This window comes from Penicillium cinerascens (genome assembly GCF_028974065.1).
Source record: "Penicillium cinerascens strain IBT 15544 chromosome Unknown contig_24_segment0_segment0, whole genome shotgun sequence".
Lineage (NCBI taxonomy): Eukaryota > Fungi > Ascomycota > Eurotiomycetes > Eurotiales > Aspergillaceae > Penicillium > Penicillium cinerascens.
In genome coordinates this window covers 3,248,355-3,263,432 of record NW_026695290.1, presented here as the reverse complement: position 1 = coordinate 3,263,432, position 15,078 = coordinate 3,248,355, and the positions used below count along the sequence as shown (strand labels likewise).

General features: G+C 54.4%; 8 protein-coding genes across 8 annotated transcripts; 3 read left to right on the top strand and 5 right to left on the bottom strand.

Annotated features, from left to right (window-relative positions):
- Positions 1 to 67: 67 nt before the first annotated feature.
- On the bottom strand, positions 68 to 2,057 carry kexA (serine-type carboxypeptidase kexA; the record flags this gene model as incomplete). The annotated part of the gene is made up of 3 exons (XM_058451398.1): positions 68 to 1,408; positions 1,468 to 1,828; positions 1,891 to 2,057. 3 exons carry the CDS (start codon positions 2,055 to 2,057, stop codon positions 68 to 70), a joined length of 1,869 nt encoding a protein of 622 aa, XP_058310860.1.
- A 455-nt stretch (positions 2,058 to 2,512) lies between these two features.
- N7498_004335 (SAM-dependent methyltransferase) lies at positions 2,513 to 3,550 on the bottom strand. Its single transcript, XM_058451397.1, has 5 exons — positions 3,204 to 3,550; positions 3,137 to 3,154; positions 2,975 to 3,085; positions 2,809 to 2,927; positions 2,513 to 2,761 (listed from the first exon to the last, which is right to left on the bottom strand). Exons 1-5 carry the CDS (start codon positions 3,517 to 3,519, stop codon positions 2,705 to 2,707), a joined length of 621 nt encoding a protein of 206 aa, XP_058310859.1. The 5' UTR covers positions 3,520 to 3,550; the 3' UTR covers positions 2,513 to 2,704.
- A 558-nt stretch (positions 3,551 to 4,108) lies between these two features.
- On the top strand, positions 4,109 to 4,739 carry N7498_004334 (endosulfine family protein; the record flags this gene model as incomplete). The annotated part of the gene is made up of 3 exons (XM_058451396.1): positions 4,109 to 4,144; positions 4,199 to 4,282; positions 4,359 to 4,739. The coding sequence occupies 3 exons, from the start codon at positions 4,109 to 4,111 to the stop codon at positions 4,737 to 4,739; spliced, it is 501 nt and encodes a 166-aa protein (XP_058310858.1).
- Positions 4,740 to 6,002: 1,263 nt separating this feature from the next.
- On the bottom strand, positions 6,003 to 7,385 carry N7498_004333 (ICE2 family protein; the record flags this gene model as incomplete). Its single annotated transcript, XM_058451395.1, has 2 exons — positions 6,003 to 6,806; positions 6,864 to 7,385. The coding sequence occupies 2 exons, from the start codon at positions 7,383 to 7,385 to the stop codon at positions 6,003 to 6,005; spliced, it is 1,326 nt and encodes a 441-aa protein (XP_058310857.1).
- A 748-nt stretch (positions 7,386 to 8,133) lies between these two features.
- On the top strand, positions 8,134 to 9,309 carry N7498_004332 (MYG1 family protein; the record flags this gene model as incomplete). Its single annotated transcript, XM_058451394.1, has 2 exons — positions 8,134 to 8,219; positions 8,277 to 9,309. 2 exons carry the CDS (start codon positions 8,134 to 8,136, stop codon positions 9,307 to 9,309), a joined length of 1,119 nt encoding a protein of 372 aa, XP_058310856.1.
- A 736-nt stretch (positions 9,310 to 10,045) lies between these two features.
- Positions 10,046 to 10,615, bottom strand: N7498_004331 (Yae1 family protein; the record flags this gene model as incomplete). The annotated part of the gene is made up of 1 exon (XM_058451393.1): positions 10,046 to 10,615. One exon carries the CDS (start codon positions 10,613 to 10,615, stop codon positions 10,046 to 10,048), a length of 570 nt encoding a protein of 189 aa, XP_058310855.1.
- Positions 10,616 to 10,719: 104 nt separating this feature from the next.
- Positions 10,720 to 12,728, top strand: N7498_004330 (methionine--tRNA ligase MES1; the record flags this gene model as incomplete). The annotated part of the gene is made up of 2 exons (XM_058451392.1): positions 10,720 to 10,890; positions 10,943 to 12,728. The coding sequence occupies exons 1-2, from the start codon at positions 10,757 to 10,759 to the stop codon at positions 12,726 to 12,728; spliced, it is 1,920 nt and encodes a 639-aa protein (XP_058310854.1). The 5' UTR covers positions 10,720 to 10,756.
- Positions 12,729 to 13,200: 472 nt separating this feature from the next.
- sonA (putative nuclear pore complex protein (SonA)) lies at positions 13,201 to 14,362 on the bottom strand (the record flags this gene model as incomplete). The annotated part of the gene is made up of 2 exons (XM_058451391.1): positions 13,201 to 14,031; positions 14,102 to 14,362. 2 exons carry the CDS (start codon positions 14,360 to 14,362, stop codon positions 13,201 to 13,203), a joined length of 1,092 nt encoding a protein of 363 aa, XP_058310853.1.
- Positions 14,363 to 15,078: the final 716 nt, after the last annotated feature.

Here is a 15,078-nt window from a genome sequence, read left to right as displayed (position 1 = left end):
GAAAACTACAGGGAATCAGGAAGAATATAGAAACCGAGACACCGCACCCAACACATGCTGCTTCGTATCATGATTGATGGCCCTCACTCAGGGGGCGAGAACCCTCTTGAACGCTTTCATCATCACTGACATCCCCAACCGCATAATGCTCCCGGTCGATGGCGGGTGAATGGAGGTCATCCAACTCGGACTCGTCAAAGTCACCGGCTTCAACGTCGTTAGTCGAGCGCTTATTGTGGAACCGGTCCAAGACAGATCCACTCATGCCATTCATCCCATCCCCATGGACCCCACGGTATCCCGCGCGAGCGCGGCGACTGCGCCAAATGAAGAAGCCCCAGACGATGACACCGATGATGACCACGACGAGGATGGCCTCACCTGACTTGGTGTAAGCGTGCATCTCCGTCTCCTTCATCTTCTGTTCTTGCTGCTGCTCTCCCGCGGTGCTGTTGGGGTAGCCACCGACAGAGGTCTGAGGCAGCTTCTCGCCGTCGATACGGGAGTCGGCGGGCCGACCTCCGATGCTGGCGATGTCCACCCGCATGAAGCGGTCGAGCATGTCACGAGTCTGGCGGGGTTGATCGAAGGGGACCATATGGCTGGAGTTGTAGAAAAGCACGTAGGTCAAGTTGCGGGCGTATTGGTAGATACCGGCAGGCTCGCCCTCGAAGGTCCAGTCGTGGCGAGGAGCCCAGACACCGGGAGAGGTCTCGAAGCCAGTTCCACCCTTCCACTTCATGTTGTGGATCATAGTCTCCGTTCCAATGTGGTTGCAGATCCAGTCCTTCGCACCGCTGAACAGGAGTACATCGATTCCGGATTCGAGGAGGCCAGGAAGTAGCTGGACCGCCGGCCGGGAATTTTGTGCCCTGAAGGCGCCGCTCACCAGACCGGAACATTCCTCCCAGCCAGACATCTTTGCAGGGTTAATGTTCAAAGCCTTGACCACATCGTCCCGGCGGAGATACGGCCTCATGTACTCCAGGTCCGGAGGCCAGTTCATGCCACACGAAGGGCTGGTGTCTTTCAGCCGAACGTCATACATGTTGTAACACATGCCGTCTTCGGTGGTGAGAGTCAGGGCTTGCTGGAAGACGTTCTCGCATTCTCTGACATTAATTTTGTTTTTGGAGCCGGCTGTTTCCAGCTTCGACAGGCACACGGAGTTCAACGCCTCGAGATTGCTGTAGATTTGGGTTCCCTCTTTGATCAGACCCTCCCGCTCAGCGAACTCGAAGTTGGCCGGATATTGATCGGTGGGCGAAATCCAGCCATTACCGATCAACAGGCCCTTGAGTGGCCACTTGGCCTTGCCGTTTGGCACAGCGGCCTTGTTGCGCTCCTGGATGGCCTTGGCGATATAGGGGATATGCTGACCAGCGTAGGATTCACCGGCAATGTAGATCTGCGATATGTTAGGAGTCAAATTCTTCCACAAATAGCTCGGCGCATCAAAGCACATACATCATCTCTTTCATACTCAGGGAACATGTCAAAGAACTTCTCCAAGAAGATCATAAAGTGGGTCGACATCTCATCCAATTCGTGCAGGTAGCTGTCGGTGTTGGCATAACTGAAACCAGTGCCCACTGGCTGGTCGACGAAAAGCAAATTGGCGAATTCATCCCAAGAACCCTTGTTGTATTCCAATGTATGGTCGTCCTTGAGTCGATAGGGCCCAACCTCCATCAACGCGCCATCCATGGAGCTGCATCCAGGCCCACCATTCAACCAGATGACGGTTCTCTGACGGTTCGCGATATGCCGGTTCTGGAAATGCCAGAAGAACAGGTTGCCGTTGCTCGCAGGGTCGACTTCAATGTGTCTGTGAAAGGTTGTCCCTATTAGTCGCCGGTCCATCGCGTGGATTCAATCGCATCGACTCACCCAGCATGCATCTTCAGGAGAGGTCCATCGGGAACTCCAGGCAGGTCGTGCACATAGTAATCCGAAGCCGAACTGGCCGCGGACAGCACCGGACTCAGCACCAGGGAGAGGGTCCATGACAGCATGGCCAGAGCGCCGCCCCTCTTCGAACGAGCGGAGGAGGGCATGGTAATTATTTCACAAGCTCGGCAGTGTAAAGCTCATAGGTTTCGCAGAAGATAGCTCGCTCAAGTCGTGTTCGAGAAAGGTCCGCGCGGACTAAGCACAGCTTAGGCGGTCATCGAATCCGGAGACGGAGCAGTAAGGAGGTCGCGCGAGGGAAGGGGGAGTGGGAGGGCTGGTGAGAAGAGAGTGCCGTGCACTCTCGAGAAAGAAGATAAAGAACGCGACGTAAGCTTGGTCGAGTTGTTGTCAGAGAAGCAGCGGAACAGGCGGAGCCCCAGGAGATGCTGGCGTGGCCTCGGCGGCATCGTTACCGTATACGGTTCAGTCAGTGTATTACAAGTATTTTATAGCATATTGTGCCACCGTATCATGATCTATACATACAGATACCTGACCAAACCTAGGCTCCAGTACTCGAATGCCCGTTGCCCGATTCAGCGGTCTATAGATGCGCCACTATTCACGGCCTTTTTGGGCTGAGACGATCGATCTCGCAGTATATTCGTCTATCAATTGGTGGCATTCATTTTTATATTCGTTCCAGACATGTCGGAGCCCCCTGGAAATGAAACCCGGGCAGGTTCCATCCTGAAACTGGCGTTCGACCTAATTATTCCTGTAGTTGTGGCTTTTTTTCCCCGGCTCCCAATTAGAAAAGATCATCGACGGCCTTGTCGGCGTCGTTCTTAATCAGATCCACCATCCCCTGAAGACCGGTTAGCGCTAATCCTAGGGCGAAAGGGAGTCCCGAACCTTGGGCATGATCGGCTCGCCTTGGGCGTCCTTGACATAGCGGAAGGGCATTTCAGTCCGCTCGTGCTCGTTGATCAGAATTTCCGGGTAGTCGACGTAGGAAATCTTCTCCAGGGGAACTGGAGAGCATTAGCGTGTGTTATAGCCTGCTGGACGACTGTCTTACCTTTCTCGTGCACCACCATGCGAGTGACTCGCACAGCGGTGTCAGTGGTCATCTGCTTGGGGCCCAATCGGCGACCGGCGTAGCCCTTTTTCCTCAATTCAGAGGTGCGATCTATATTCAATTAGCTCAGGACTCGGCCCGAGTCTATCATTGGAGACGTACCCCGAGGCGGGTCATCGCCTGATAGCAAGGTTAGCCCAAATTCAAACACTACGGAGAAAGATCCTACCGAGAATGCCGCCGAACAGAAAAACGTCGAAGGTGTCGCCGTCCTCCGGGCTCAATTCCACCTGAGCAGCGGGGTCCAGCAGACAGACCTTGTCCTTGGGGTAAATCTCCTCGACACTGCGCTGCTCGACCTCGAAGCCCGGGGTGGCGACCAAATCTGCGGGCAGATTTCCGCTTAGTTCGGCGGGCACCGAACTGAGCAAAAAACGAGCCCCAAGAGCATGGGATTCGCGAGCGATGCAGGCATATTCGAGCGTGGACCACTGTCCCAATTCGGGATCAAGGTGCTCGACCACGAAGGCCCTCTGGTCGGTCATGGCGGGGATGCAAAAATGAGGCGAGTGGTGGACGACGCAATGTGAACTTAATTGTGGAATGTGCGGATGCGGCGACCTTCACTTTCTGGTCTCCTTCCCCGGCTTTTTCTTCGCGGTGATTCGGCTTCGAGCTATTTGCATCTTCCTCTTGATCTGTACCGAGCGGTACAGTCCTACATTGACGGTCAGAGTAATCTCGAATTCCATTTCGTCCTTGCCCCCTTGATGACGTACAATGCTCTCGGGCAGCCACTCGTCTCGTAGATCGAGCTACTCAGCTACTCAGCTATCTAGTCACCCAGTTACCTAGTTACTTAGTCACATAGCGGCCTCGTTCAATAGAAAAGCACACAGAAGACAAGAACAGCCGTACTACCGAAGCAGCGCAGGTTCTGATGTGTCGGGTCTGCAGCCGGCCCCGCGTCCAGCGCGTTATCGATAGTCCCCCGAACTCTCTCTGTTCCCATTTCTACAGCTCCACTGCGTGTCATCGTGGGACTGAACTTCTTTCAACTGTCACACCCTAACTTCCTGAAACTCCATCTACGCTACTCATATCCTCTCTACCATACGGCTTTCGCTCGCCATCATGAATCCCCACCAGCAGAACAAGATCGATATCAACGTGAGTGGCGGTCTCTCCGGCTATCCGACTTCACAATGTCCCTAACCCGCTCAGGCCATGACCCCGGAGGAGCAGAAACTCTTCCGTCTCTACGGCAAGATGCCCAACAAGAAAGATCTGCTCCAGAACAAGCTCAAGGTAAGTCGGATCCCTCCTGTTCCCAGCTTGGACCCCTCCTCCGACAACCCGCTCACTGCTTCGCCCCCATCCTCAGGAGCGGAAATACTTCGACTCGGGTGATTACGCCCTTAGCAAAGCCGGCAAGGCGTCAGATGTCGGCGTCACCAGCATCGGATCGCGCCACCCGGTGCCCGAGAACATCCCCCACCTCACCGCGACCTCGTCCGGTTCCAACAACCCCTCCGGCGGCAACGGCAGCAGCGTGAGTTCCCAGGGCCAGCATATTCCCGGCAGCATCAGTGGACACCCGGGCTCGGTCGGGTTCCAGAGCCGCAGCCCCATCAAAGAGAGCAGTTACCTGCACCGCGGCACCAGCATGAGCGAAGGCTCCGCTGGCCACGACGAAGACAAGGATGCCGAGGAGCTCAGCGTCAGCCCTCCTGCTGTCCGAGAGGGCGTTCCCATCCGTCGATGAACGGCACCTTGCATTTGACCTTTTGCATTTTGTTTTCCGAGTTTAGGAGTGATTTCTTCTTTTGGTTCAAAAGCCTGGCGCTATGGATATGATTCTTTTCGGGGATGAGGTGCACTGCGGGACGGGGCAAGAGGGAAAGAACAGGCGGACACGGGATGGCAGCTTCATATTGTGAAAACGCACAAAAAGGAGGCACGCGATGACTTGACTCGACTCGGGCCACTGCGGTCTCGATTCTTGACTGCTGCAACACCAGCACGCATCGGATCTCTCCCTCCCATTCTTCGGCTATTTCATATTTTTCAAGTCCATGTGATCTTCGCCATCTGTGTTATTGCCCTGACGTTCACAGCAATGTCTTTTGCATTTTACGATGTATCCATTTCGTGTTTATGAATAGTTCTACCATCCAGTATGCTCGATCTATCCCGTTTGTTTATAAGGAAATTGAATTCATTTGAATTACATGGGATTCCCGAAATCGCCTAAATAAAGATCTTTATCTAGTCCAAACGCCAGCACCCCAGATATCCAGAGATAGCACGGGGGCAAGAGATATGAGACGCAGCAAGTGTATCTAATGTACAGAAATGGCGCGGGCTATCGAGCCCTTTACTCAGAATGACGGAAGCAAGAATTGTATTGAAAGCCAAAGGCAGAGATGGAGGACGACATAGGGTATAAGTGCCAGATAATATCGGGATAAGACAAGGCAGAAGAGATAGCAAGGATGGATGCTGGTATCATAGGGGAGATCGTCAAGGTGGGGAGGACACAAACAGAGATGTCTCCGAGGGGATGCAGGGATGACTTGGATGCAGTATCCCATGGGGGAAAAGACCTGTGCTCCGTGTACATGAGGAAAGATGGGGGGCTATACATGAGGGGGAAGAGCCAGGTTTCACGGAGACCGTTGCCAGAGAGGCCCAACAGGTAGCCACGGATGGTGTTGGACAAGCAAAGGCAAGAGCAAGGGCCATGCGCTGTGAAGAAAACTATCTCGGTTTAAAACGAGACTGGAGACACATAGCATCAGCAACCCCTGAGAGTTTGTTCCTCGGAATTAGCACGAATTTGTCTGGTGGCCAGACTAGGGGCTTTGCCTAGGGTGCTGAATAAAGGCACGCGGTCGTGGCTTTTCTGGCAGCCACCGCTGCCATCGGGTCCATTGGGATCGAAAGTGACACTACGATCCATGTGAGAAGCGATGATGTAGGAGAGGACCAGACACTGCCAGTCTCACTCCGTGGTGATGCAACTAGCTCAGTCGGTTTTCCAGTGGCCGGCCAGGCCGTTGTCGAGGTCATCATGTTCTCCGAGCCAGAGCTCGACTGCATAGAGTGCCGTCGTGCAGGCCAGATTGATCCACCTCCACATATTGCCCCCGCCGGCGCCTTGGCTGCTCCACCACTCGCCGTTGCCTCCCATGGCTTGCGAGGTCGACGAGAAATGCTGCATCAAAAGACTGGTGTAGACTGCGATAAGGATAGTCGGTGCGAAGTAGCTCAAGAAGCCCAAAAGCTGACCGGCGGCATCTGAGTCATCGAGGGAGGCTTCTTGAGAGAGAGCGCGAGCCCCAGACTCTCGAACGGCAGGGATGATTCGCGTCGAGGCATACAACACCAGCAACCGATAGGCGAGCGAGATCAGAACAGATGGGGTCACGGCACTGAAAACAGCATTGATCACGTTAAACGCCGCATGGATGATCGATGGCAGCAGGGATAGCGCATGCATGAGAGTGGTGTACGACGCCATGATAATGGGCGGGAGCGGGGGAAAGTCGCCAGCCTGAGAAGGCGAAGGAACATGCTCCACTGGGTACGAGGGCTGATAGTCCGTGAAGATCTGATAGATGCAGAGAACGACATAGGCAAAGAGCAGAGAGCTCTCTACGGGGTTTCCGCGCCCACTGCCAATGCCCCAGGCGCACAGGATAACTGCGCATGTAACGGAGACCCCGATCAGAGCGGCATCCACGTTGGAGATCTCGGGGAATTGAAGAACACGCCAGAGGAAGTAGACCGAGCTGGAGATGATGGTGGCCGAAAGGACCAAAAGACCGATCTGTCCACCGAGTTAGTTCGCGTCGCAACACATAAAAGGTTATCAGAGCACACATACCATCCAGCTGTCGCTTCGTCCACCTCGGTTCACGAGCCAGCGAGTAATCTGTCCAGCGGCCTGGATCACTAGTAAACTGCAAAAGCCTTCCGCCAGTTGAAAGACGGGAGTCGACCATCTCAGAAGTCGGTCCCAGTTGCCCAGGGTCACTCTCTCGACCAGACCATCGCGACCGAAGAGCCACTCCTGAACGGAGCTATCCTGTGCCCGCTTCCCGCTGAAGGTGCGCTCCACCCATCCACCGTTGCTGTCCGTGTCGACCGAGAAGCGATTAAGAGACCAGATCAACAGGATCGGAATCAGGATCCACTGTGTGCATCGGATGACGGTGACGAGGGAGGAACGGACCCAGGAGCGCTCAGGTGTCGTAAGCCTCAGCAGAGAGAAGAGGAAGTAGAAGGTGGCCAGGGATAGCGAAAAGGCCAGACCGCACGTCTTGCCGCCGACATCGAAAGCGAGAGGAATGGAGGATACGGTCACGGCGAGGAAAAGGGCCGACGAGAAGACTCGAACGAGCCACATCGGGGAAGAGGACGCGCGGGGCGGCGCGCAGCAGGTATCGCGACGGAGGTGGTGAAGAGGAGAAGGGGGGGAAATGCACACGACTATTTTTCTTTTTCTCGACGTTATCAACTTTCACGTGGGCCCGCTCGAGGGGTCAAGGAGCGAATTGCGAATGCGCAGGGTGTAACGCTGGAGATGAAGTTCTAAGAATGGAGAAGGTAGAGAGATGTACAACTCCAGGTAAGCTCACTTCCCCAAGGTACAGAGTTGGCCCTGAAGGTTTTATGCTAGTGAAAGCTTCTCGTGCATCCAGAGGTGAGAAAAGAAATCTACATGTACCAGGGGTCAAATTGGCGGTCAGAGCACACGGGACATCTGGGCTTGTCCGATCTGGATCGGCCTATAGCTTCATTATTCTACGGAGTGAGCAAGAAGCACACGATCACTACCCAGGTAGAGTCGATAACGGCATCCGGCAGAAGCTCGGGGACGTGAACCACGGGGAGGGAGGCCTGATAGATAAAAGGAAGAAGTACCAGTACTTGCTCTATGCGGTGCGGGATACAGAGATCAAAGTATCGGTACTTGCACCCATTGTTGTGCACGTTTCCGCAAACGGCGAGCTAAGGCCCAATCAGGTGACTTGCCGGGCCCTAGGATAAAGCCCTGATTCCCCGATACAGACGGGCAGATAAGCCAAGCAGCCAGCCAGAGCCCGGCAAATCATAAGCTCGAGCATTTCTATATCCTCTTCTTTCTTGCTTATATGCTTCGCTTCCGTCGCTGGTTCAATATGGCCGAAACTGCTGCTAAGAAGCTCAAGACCTCGTCCCCCTTGATTGGGACTCATAGGTAAGTTCTAGCGTCATTTCCATCCCCTTAAATACGATAAACTAACTTATCGTCTAGTGGTCACTTCCACGCCGATGAGGCCCTGGCGGTCTACATGCTTCGCCTGCTCCCCACCTACGCCTCTTCTCCGCTGGTGCGTACCCGCGACCCGGCTCAGCTAGAGACATGCCACACCGTGGTCGACGTTGGTGGCGTGTACGACGCTGCCATCAACCGCTTTGATCACCACCAGCGCACCTTCTCCACCACCTTCCCCAAGCACAACACCAAGCTCTCATCTGCTGGTCTAGTGTACATGCACTTTGGCCGTGCCATCATTGCCCAGCACATGTCCCTGCCCGAGGACCATGCCGATGTCGACCTCCTCTACGAGAAGCTTTACACGGACTTTGTCGAGGCCATTGATGCCAATGACAACGGTATTTCCGCCTACGACCCCGCCGCGGTTTCTGCTGCCAACCTGGAGAAGCGCTTTAAGGATGGCGGAGTCACTCTCGCTTCCATTGTCAACGACATGAACAACCCGGACCCCACCAGCCCGCCGGGTGAGCCCCAGGACGAGGATAGTCTGTTCGGCCGGGCCAGCACACTCATCGGCAATGTCTTCGCCCGCAAGCTTCACCACGCCAGCTCCTCGTGGCTCCCGGCCCGCACCACCGTTGGAGCTGCGTACCAGGCGCGCACCGACGCCCATTCCTCCGGCCGCATTCTCGTGTTGCCACAGGGTGGTGTTCCCTGGAAGGAGCATCTGTACAACTTTGAGAAGGATGCTTCAAACGGCAAGGAGATTGATCGTGCGGCGCAGGTCTACTACGTTCTTTATCCCGAGAGCGCCGCCGAAGACTCCAAGTGGCGCGTGCAGTGTGTCTCTGTGTCTGAGAGCAGCTTCGAGTCCCGGAAGCCCCTGCCCGAGGCCTGGCGCGGTGTCCGCGATCAGGACCTGGATGGTGTCATGGCTTCCGAGGCCGAGAAGGCCGGTCAGTCCAAGCTCCCCGCGGGCGCAATCTTCGTGCACGCCAGCGGTTTCATTGGCGGTCACCAGACCCGTGAGGGTGCCATGGCCATGGCTGTGCGAAGCCTTGAGCAATGATTTATGACTAGTTTTTGAGGTATACGGATGACACGAGACAAAAGTTATGTCTGGCTTTGGGTTATGTCAGAATTTATCTATGATATCACATGAAGATTCCCAAATCATCGATCAAGCCTCGATCTAAAACCTGTAGATTTCCTAGCTTTTCGTAGTTTACTAGTGTACCTCGAATATCTTAGGCTTTGCCGGATAACAGTCGTCTAGTGCAGTGGTGGAGCTCTCACCGCTTGAGGCGTCAACGCGAATATAGACATAACGTTGGAAAGAACAATCAGGCGGAGCAAATGCTTCTATCCGCCCACCTCAACTCGCTGGCGCTGTCTGAAGCTATCCCCAGCACTTGAAGGGGTCACTGAACAACACAACTCTGAAGTCAAGCAACTGCCACTCTTCACCTTCCCCTTATACCAGTAGCAACAGCAACGGTAGGGCGTATATATACGGCGTTAGACCCACGCGGCAACTTTCAATCATTGGGACCATTGGGAAACTATCTCAATGGAGATTTTGAAGAGCTGGTGCGCATGATCGGCGAGGAGCCGAGCCAGAGTTGCCGATGGAATAGTCTCCAGCGCATGTCTTCTCGGACATAAAGCACTGAAGAGCGCAGAGGTTGCAATTACACCCGACGCCCTCATGTGCAAGACTGAGGGTTTTGTATAGAACCGTGTTGCTTGCGGATGGTGATAGGAAAGGCCAGACATGATTCATTTGATGAATTTGTCTGATCGCTTCAGTGGCGAACGTTCAACGAGCTGATGTCTTCGATGCTGCCCGTTCCATCACCCGGCCTCTGGCCATCTTTAGCATTTGATCGAGTACCTAGAGGCTCTTCGCTCTCGCCCATGGCTCTCTGGATGAGCTTGGCTTTGACAGCAGCGCCTTTCAGCCGCTCATCCACGTCGTTCACGGCTTCCTCGGTATTTCTCATATCTAGAGAAGCTGGATCAACTAGCTCCAGCAGGATTTCGAGGTTTCTGGTCAACCGCGCACTATGCGACGGAAGACTCGGCATTTCTTTGCAGATTGACGGACCGAGAGAGAGGACATCTGCGGACACCGGCTGACTCAATGGTTGTTCCGAAGCTTCTGGCGACTTTGAATCTGCGAGCCGTTGAGCCCAGACTAGAGCTTTGCCATAGAGGCGGCCCAACTCCACGAATTTCTCGAAGCCTTTCTCGACGGCGAAGACGCTGCCCTCGGTGTACCCCGCCTTGGCGCCATCGGCGGCTCCCAGGTCAAAGCCTTCATTATAGAACTGCTCCTCCAAGTCGAGGAGACTATCGAGCATGTTTGGCTCCATTTGGGAAAATCGATGTGATGAGTCAAGGACGGACAAAGGAAATTTGATATGCGGGGCGGATATGCTGTAATGTCACGAGATGCCCACTTTTCGATTTTCCCGCCGCAAGCCCCTCCATCATTTACAACTCCCACAACCACAATGGCGTCAGAAACGATTCTGCCCAAGAAGGGCGAGCGCAATATTCTCGTTACTAGCGCATTGCCCTACGTGAACAATGTTCCTCACCTGGGCAACGTCGTCGGCTCCGTGCTGAGTGCTGATGCCTTTGCGAGGTATGACTCAACACCCCATATCATGAAGAACGTGCTAATGCTCAAATGTTAGATACCACAAGGCCTGCGGACGGCCAACTCTATACATTTGCGGAACGGACGAATATGGTACAGCAACTGAAACCAAGGCGCTGGAGGAGAAGGTGACGCCGGAGGAGCTTTGCGCCAAGTACAACAAGATCCATCAGGAAGTGTACGAGTGGTTCAACATTGGCTTTGACCACTTCGGTCGCACTCCTACTGAGAAGCACACTGAGATCTCTCAGGCCATCTTCAAGCGCCTCTGGGATAACGGTTTCCTGGGTGAGCGGACGGCCGAGCAACCGTTCTGTGAACAGCACGGCTCGTTCTTAGCGGATCGTTACGTTGAGGGTGAATGCCCCCGGTGTCACTATGACGATGCGCGTGGAGATCAGTGCGACAAGTGCGGTCACCTCCTCGATCCCTTCGATCTTATCAAGCCCCGCTGCAAGCTCGATGGAGCTACCCCGGTTCGCCGCGAGACCAAACACATCCACCTGCTGTTGGACAAGCTCCAGCCGGAGGTTGAGAAGTGGGCGAATGAGGCCATCGAGAAGGGTGAATGGCCGAAGAACTCGCGTGTCATCACTGAGTCTTGGTTGAAAGAAGGATTGAAGGACCGTGGCATCACCCGTGATCTGAAGTGGGGTGTTCCCGTCCCGTTGGAGGGCTTCGACAACAAGGTGCTGTATGTGTGGTTCGAGGCTTGTATTGGCTACCCTTCGATCACCGCCAACTACACCAAGGACTGGGAGCTCTGGTGGCGCAACCCGGAGGACGTGAAGCTGTACCAGTTCCTGGGTAAGGACAATGTGCCTTTCCACAGTGTCATTTTCCCGGCTACCCAGATCGGTACTCGGGACCCCTGGACTATGAACCACCACCTGAGTGCCACAGAATACTTGAACTACGAGGGTGGTAAGTTCAGTAAGTCGCGTGGCATTGGTGTGTTCGGCACCAACGCCAAGGAGACCGGTGTACCTGCGGATGTGTGGAGATACTACCTGCTTAAGAACCGCCCTGAGACCGGCGATACACAATTCGAATGGCGTGCATTCGTTGACGCCAACAACAGCGAGCTGCTGGCGAAGCTGGGCAACCTGGTCAACCGTGTCATCAAGCTTGTTACTGCTTCCTACGGCGGCGTGATCCCCGAGTTCTCTGCCCCTGAGGACTTCAAGCCGTACCTGGAGGAGATCACCACCTTCACCCGCCAGTACGTTGAGGAGATGGAAAGTGTCCACCTCCGTGCCGGCGTCCAGACCGCCATGAGAATCACCGAGGTTGGCAACGGTCTGATCCAGGCCAACCGCCTGGACAACTCTCTCATTGCCAATGATCCCGAGCGCGCCGCAGCCGTCGTGGGTACCGTGCTGAACTTGATCCACCTGCTGTCCGCCTTGTTCTCCCCGTACATGCCTGCCACCGCCAAGTCCATGCTGAGGCAGCTGGATGCCCCCGTTTTGTTGATCCCCACGCTGGATGATCTCAAGGACGGCTGGAAGCCTACCTGTCTCAAGGCCGGCCACAAGATTGGCAAGGCTGAGTACCTGTTCTCTCGCATTGATCCCAAGAAGGCCGACGAGTGGCGCGAGGTGTTTGGCGGATCGCAAGCCGAGAGAGCCAAGAAGGCCGAAGAGGCCGCTAAGGTTGCTGCTAAGAAGGCCGCAGCCAAGGCCAAGAAGAACGCGAAGAAAGCCACCAAGGCTACCGGCGTCGAGGCCACTGCCAAGGGTGGTGCCGAGAGCCCCAGCGTCGAAGAGGGTATTGAAAAGGTCACCGACGGCGTGGCCCAAGTCACTCTCCCCACTTCGTAAGCATACAGAGAGATGAAGTGAAAGAGAATAGAGGAAGTGGATTCGGCGCACGACATTGTGGTTTATTGGTCATGGGTCACGGTTTGGACGAATGATGTGGTTTCGGAAAGGGTATACTCGATGACTGGCATTTTACCATATCAACATGAATCTACGAGAAAGGGTGTTCTGGAAAGAGTGGGAGTAGCATTGCATTTGATATTGACTTTCCTAAGGATCCTATCAACTATGGGCTTCCAACTACCAAATTCAGACTACCATAAGCGACATAGGACAAGTAGATTGGGATGATGATTTTGATGAAGGGCACTATCTAGAGGGAAAAAAAAAGAAATCAAGCTCGAAGAATCCCATTTTGCAATTCTCTTTAAACAATACACGCCGATATGACAGGAAGGTTTCATTAACATGCTCATAGCGCCAATGGCCCGTCCACCACGAAGCCAACCATAAAAGAAAACAGCCTCTCCGATCACCGCCGTTTGGTACCAGGACGGGGTTTTGTCTCGTCGGGGCCCACGGGATGCAGCATAACCTTGTTGGGGGTCTGCGGGGTGTTGGCGGAGTAACCCTTGCTCCAGTCGTAGCTGACAGCGTAGGCGAAGATGCTTCCGGTGCGGTTGAAAGCAGTAGAGGAGATGGGTCCGCCGACGGCCGGATAACCCTTCAGACGGTGTTTCGCGTCCTTGTCCCAGAAGTGGAAGGTACCGTCGCTACCGGCGGTGCTGAAGGTGCCGTGAACGGGGTGGAACGAGATGGCGTTGACGGAGTAGATGTTACAGATGTCGCGATTGGCGGGCGGGGTCTCGCGGTGGCACTTGAAGGAGAAGTTGGCGGACTGGTCCTTCTCCTCGACGTAGTGGATAGCGCAGCGACCTTCAATACTGCCGACGGCGTAACCGGAGGCATCGCTGAAGCAGCTGACTACCCGCGTCTGCCACTTGAGAGGGGATTGATCGGCCTTGTAGATCTTGGTCGGGTTGTCGAGATTGATCACGTTGATGTAGCGGTCAGCGGTACCGACCACCAGCAGCTTGTTTTTGACATCCATGCTATAGATGCGCTCCTGACACTCTAACGACGCAATTGGGGTCTGTTGTCGCAAATCCCAGTACTTGACCGTCTTGTCCCACGATCCGGTGATGAGAAGCGGTTGGCCGCCTACCGTTGGGTTGGGAATCATGTGGCAGCTTCGAATCGGGGCATCGTGGGCAGCGACCTGCGTGGCGGGGGCACCGTTCGCACCAAGGTCCAACAGTCGAGCAGCTTTATCAGCACCGGCACCGACGACCTTGGTTCCGTCCTGGGGGAAAAAAAAAAGACAATGGTTAGTTTGGTGAGTGGAAAATAAATGAAAGAGAGAAGAAGCTCACCGGAGACCAGCAACAGTTCAAGACTGGAGCTTCATGTTCGAACATTGCCTTTCCTTCACTTTGTCCTTGTTCATTGATTTCGTAGATGCGAACTTTCTTGTCCCATGATGCGACAGCTAGGTGATCACTAGCGGGCGAGAACCGCATATCCGAGATACTGTCCTCAGGGGGCTGGTTAAGCTGCACATCCTTGGAGATATCGCCAGTGGTGTTGGTCTGACCCGCTGTCGCAGTGGCGGCACCACTACCGAAGAAAGACATCGCGGAGGGCGCGAAAGTGCGCGAGAGAGCTCTGTTTTGGGTATGAAAAAGAGCAAAAGGTGTGAGGTAGACGAGGGTGGGAAGAAGGCCACCAGTCAGGAGGAACCGAAGACCCCCACAGATAGGCACGAGGTCGAGGCAGTGAGGTCGAGAGGGTGTGGGGAGAGCTGGGAAAAGGTGACTGCTGCTTGAACTGGACTCGATTTGAGATGCGCGATGCAGTCGGCAGAAAAACGGCATTCACCGCTTTGGATGAACTATACGTCAAATCATCTGGGCAATGAGCTTGCTATTTATCGTCACTCAGGAAGCTGCGATCAGATTTTCGTCTCCGGGGTTATCCTCTATTTTCCGAACTGTTTGACTTCTAGCGACTCGATATCCTCGATTTCTCTTCGTTTCAATGTTATTAATACTGCGTCTCGCATCACGTGTCTTTGCCTGTTTGGACTGCAGTACACAAAGACTTAGCCACGGATTGCTTTCTCCATACGTGGTGATTTATTCTGTAGTCACATCATCAATCGATTCTTTGCGTGCCTATCTTTATGATGGCGCTGGTGCCTACGGACAACAGTTGACTGAGGTAGGCGGAGAAAAAACATCCCTATTTGTCGGTATACTTTGGATGCAACATGTGCACCTAGACAATTGGGTTGGCAAGCAAGAAACCCCATGTGTCTACCTTTCGGTTCTCCGGAGCTATTACTAAGCCC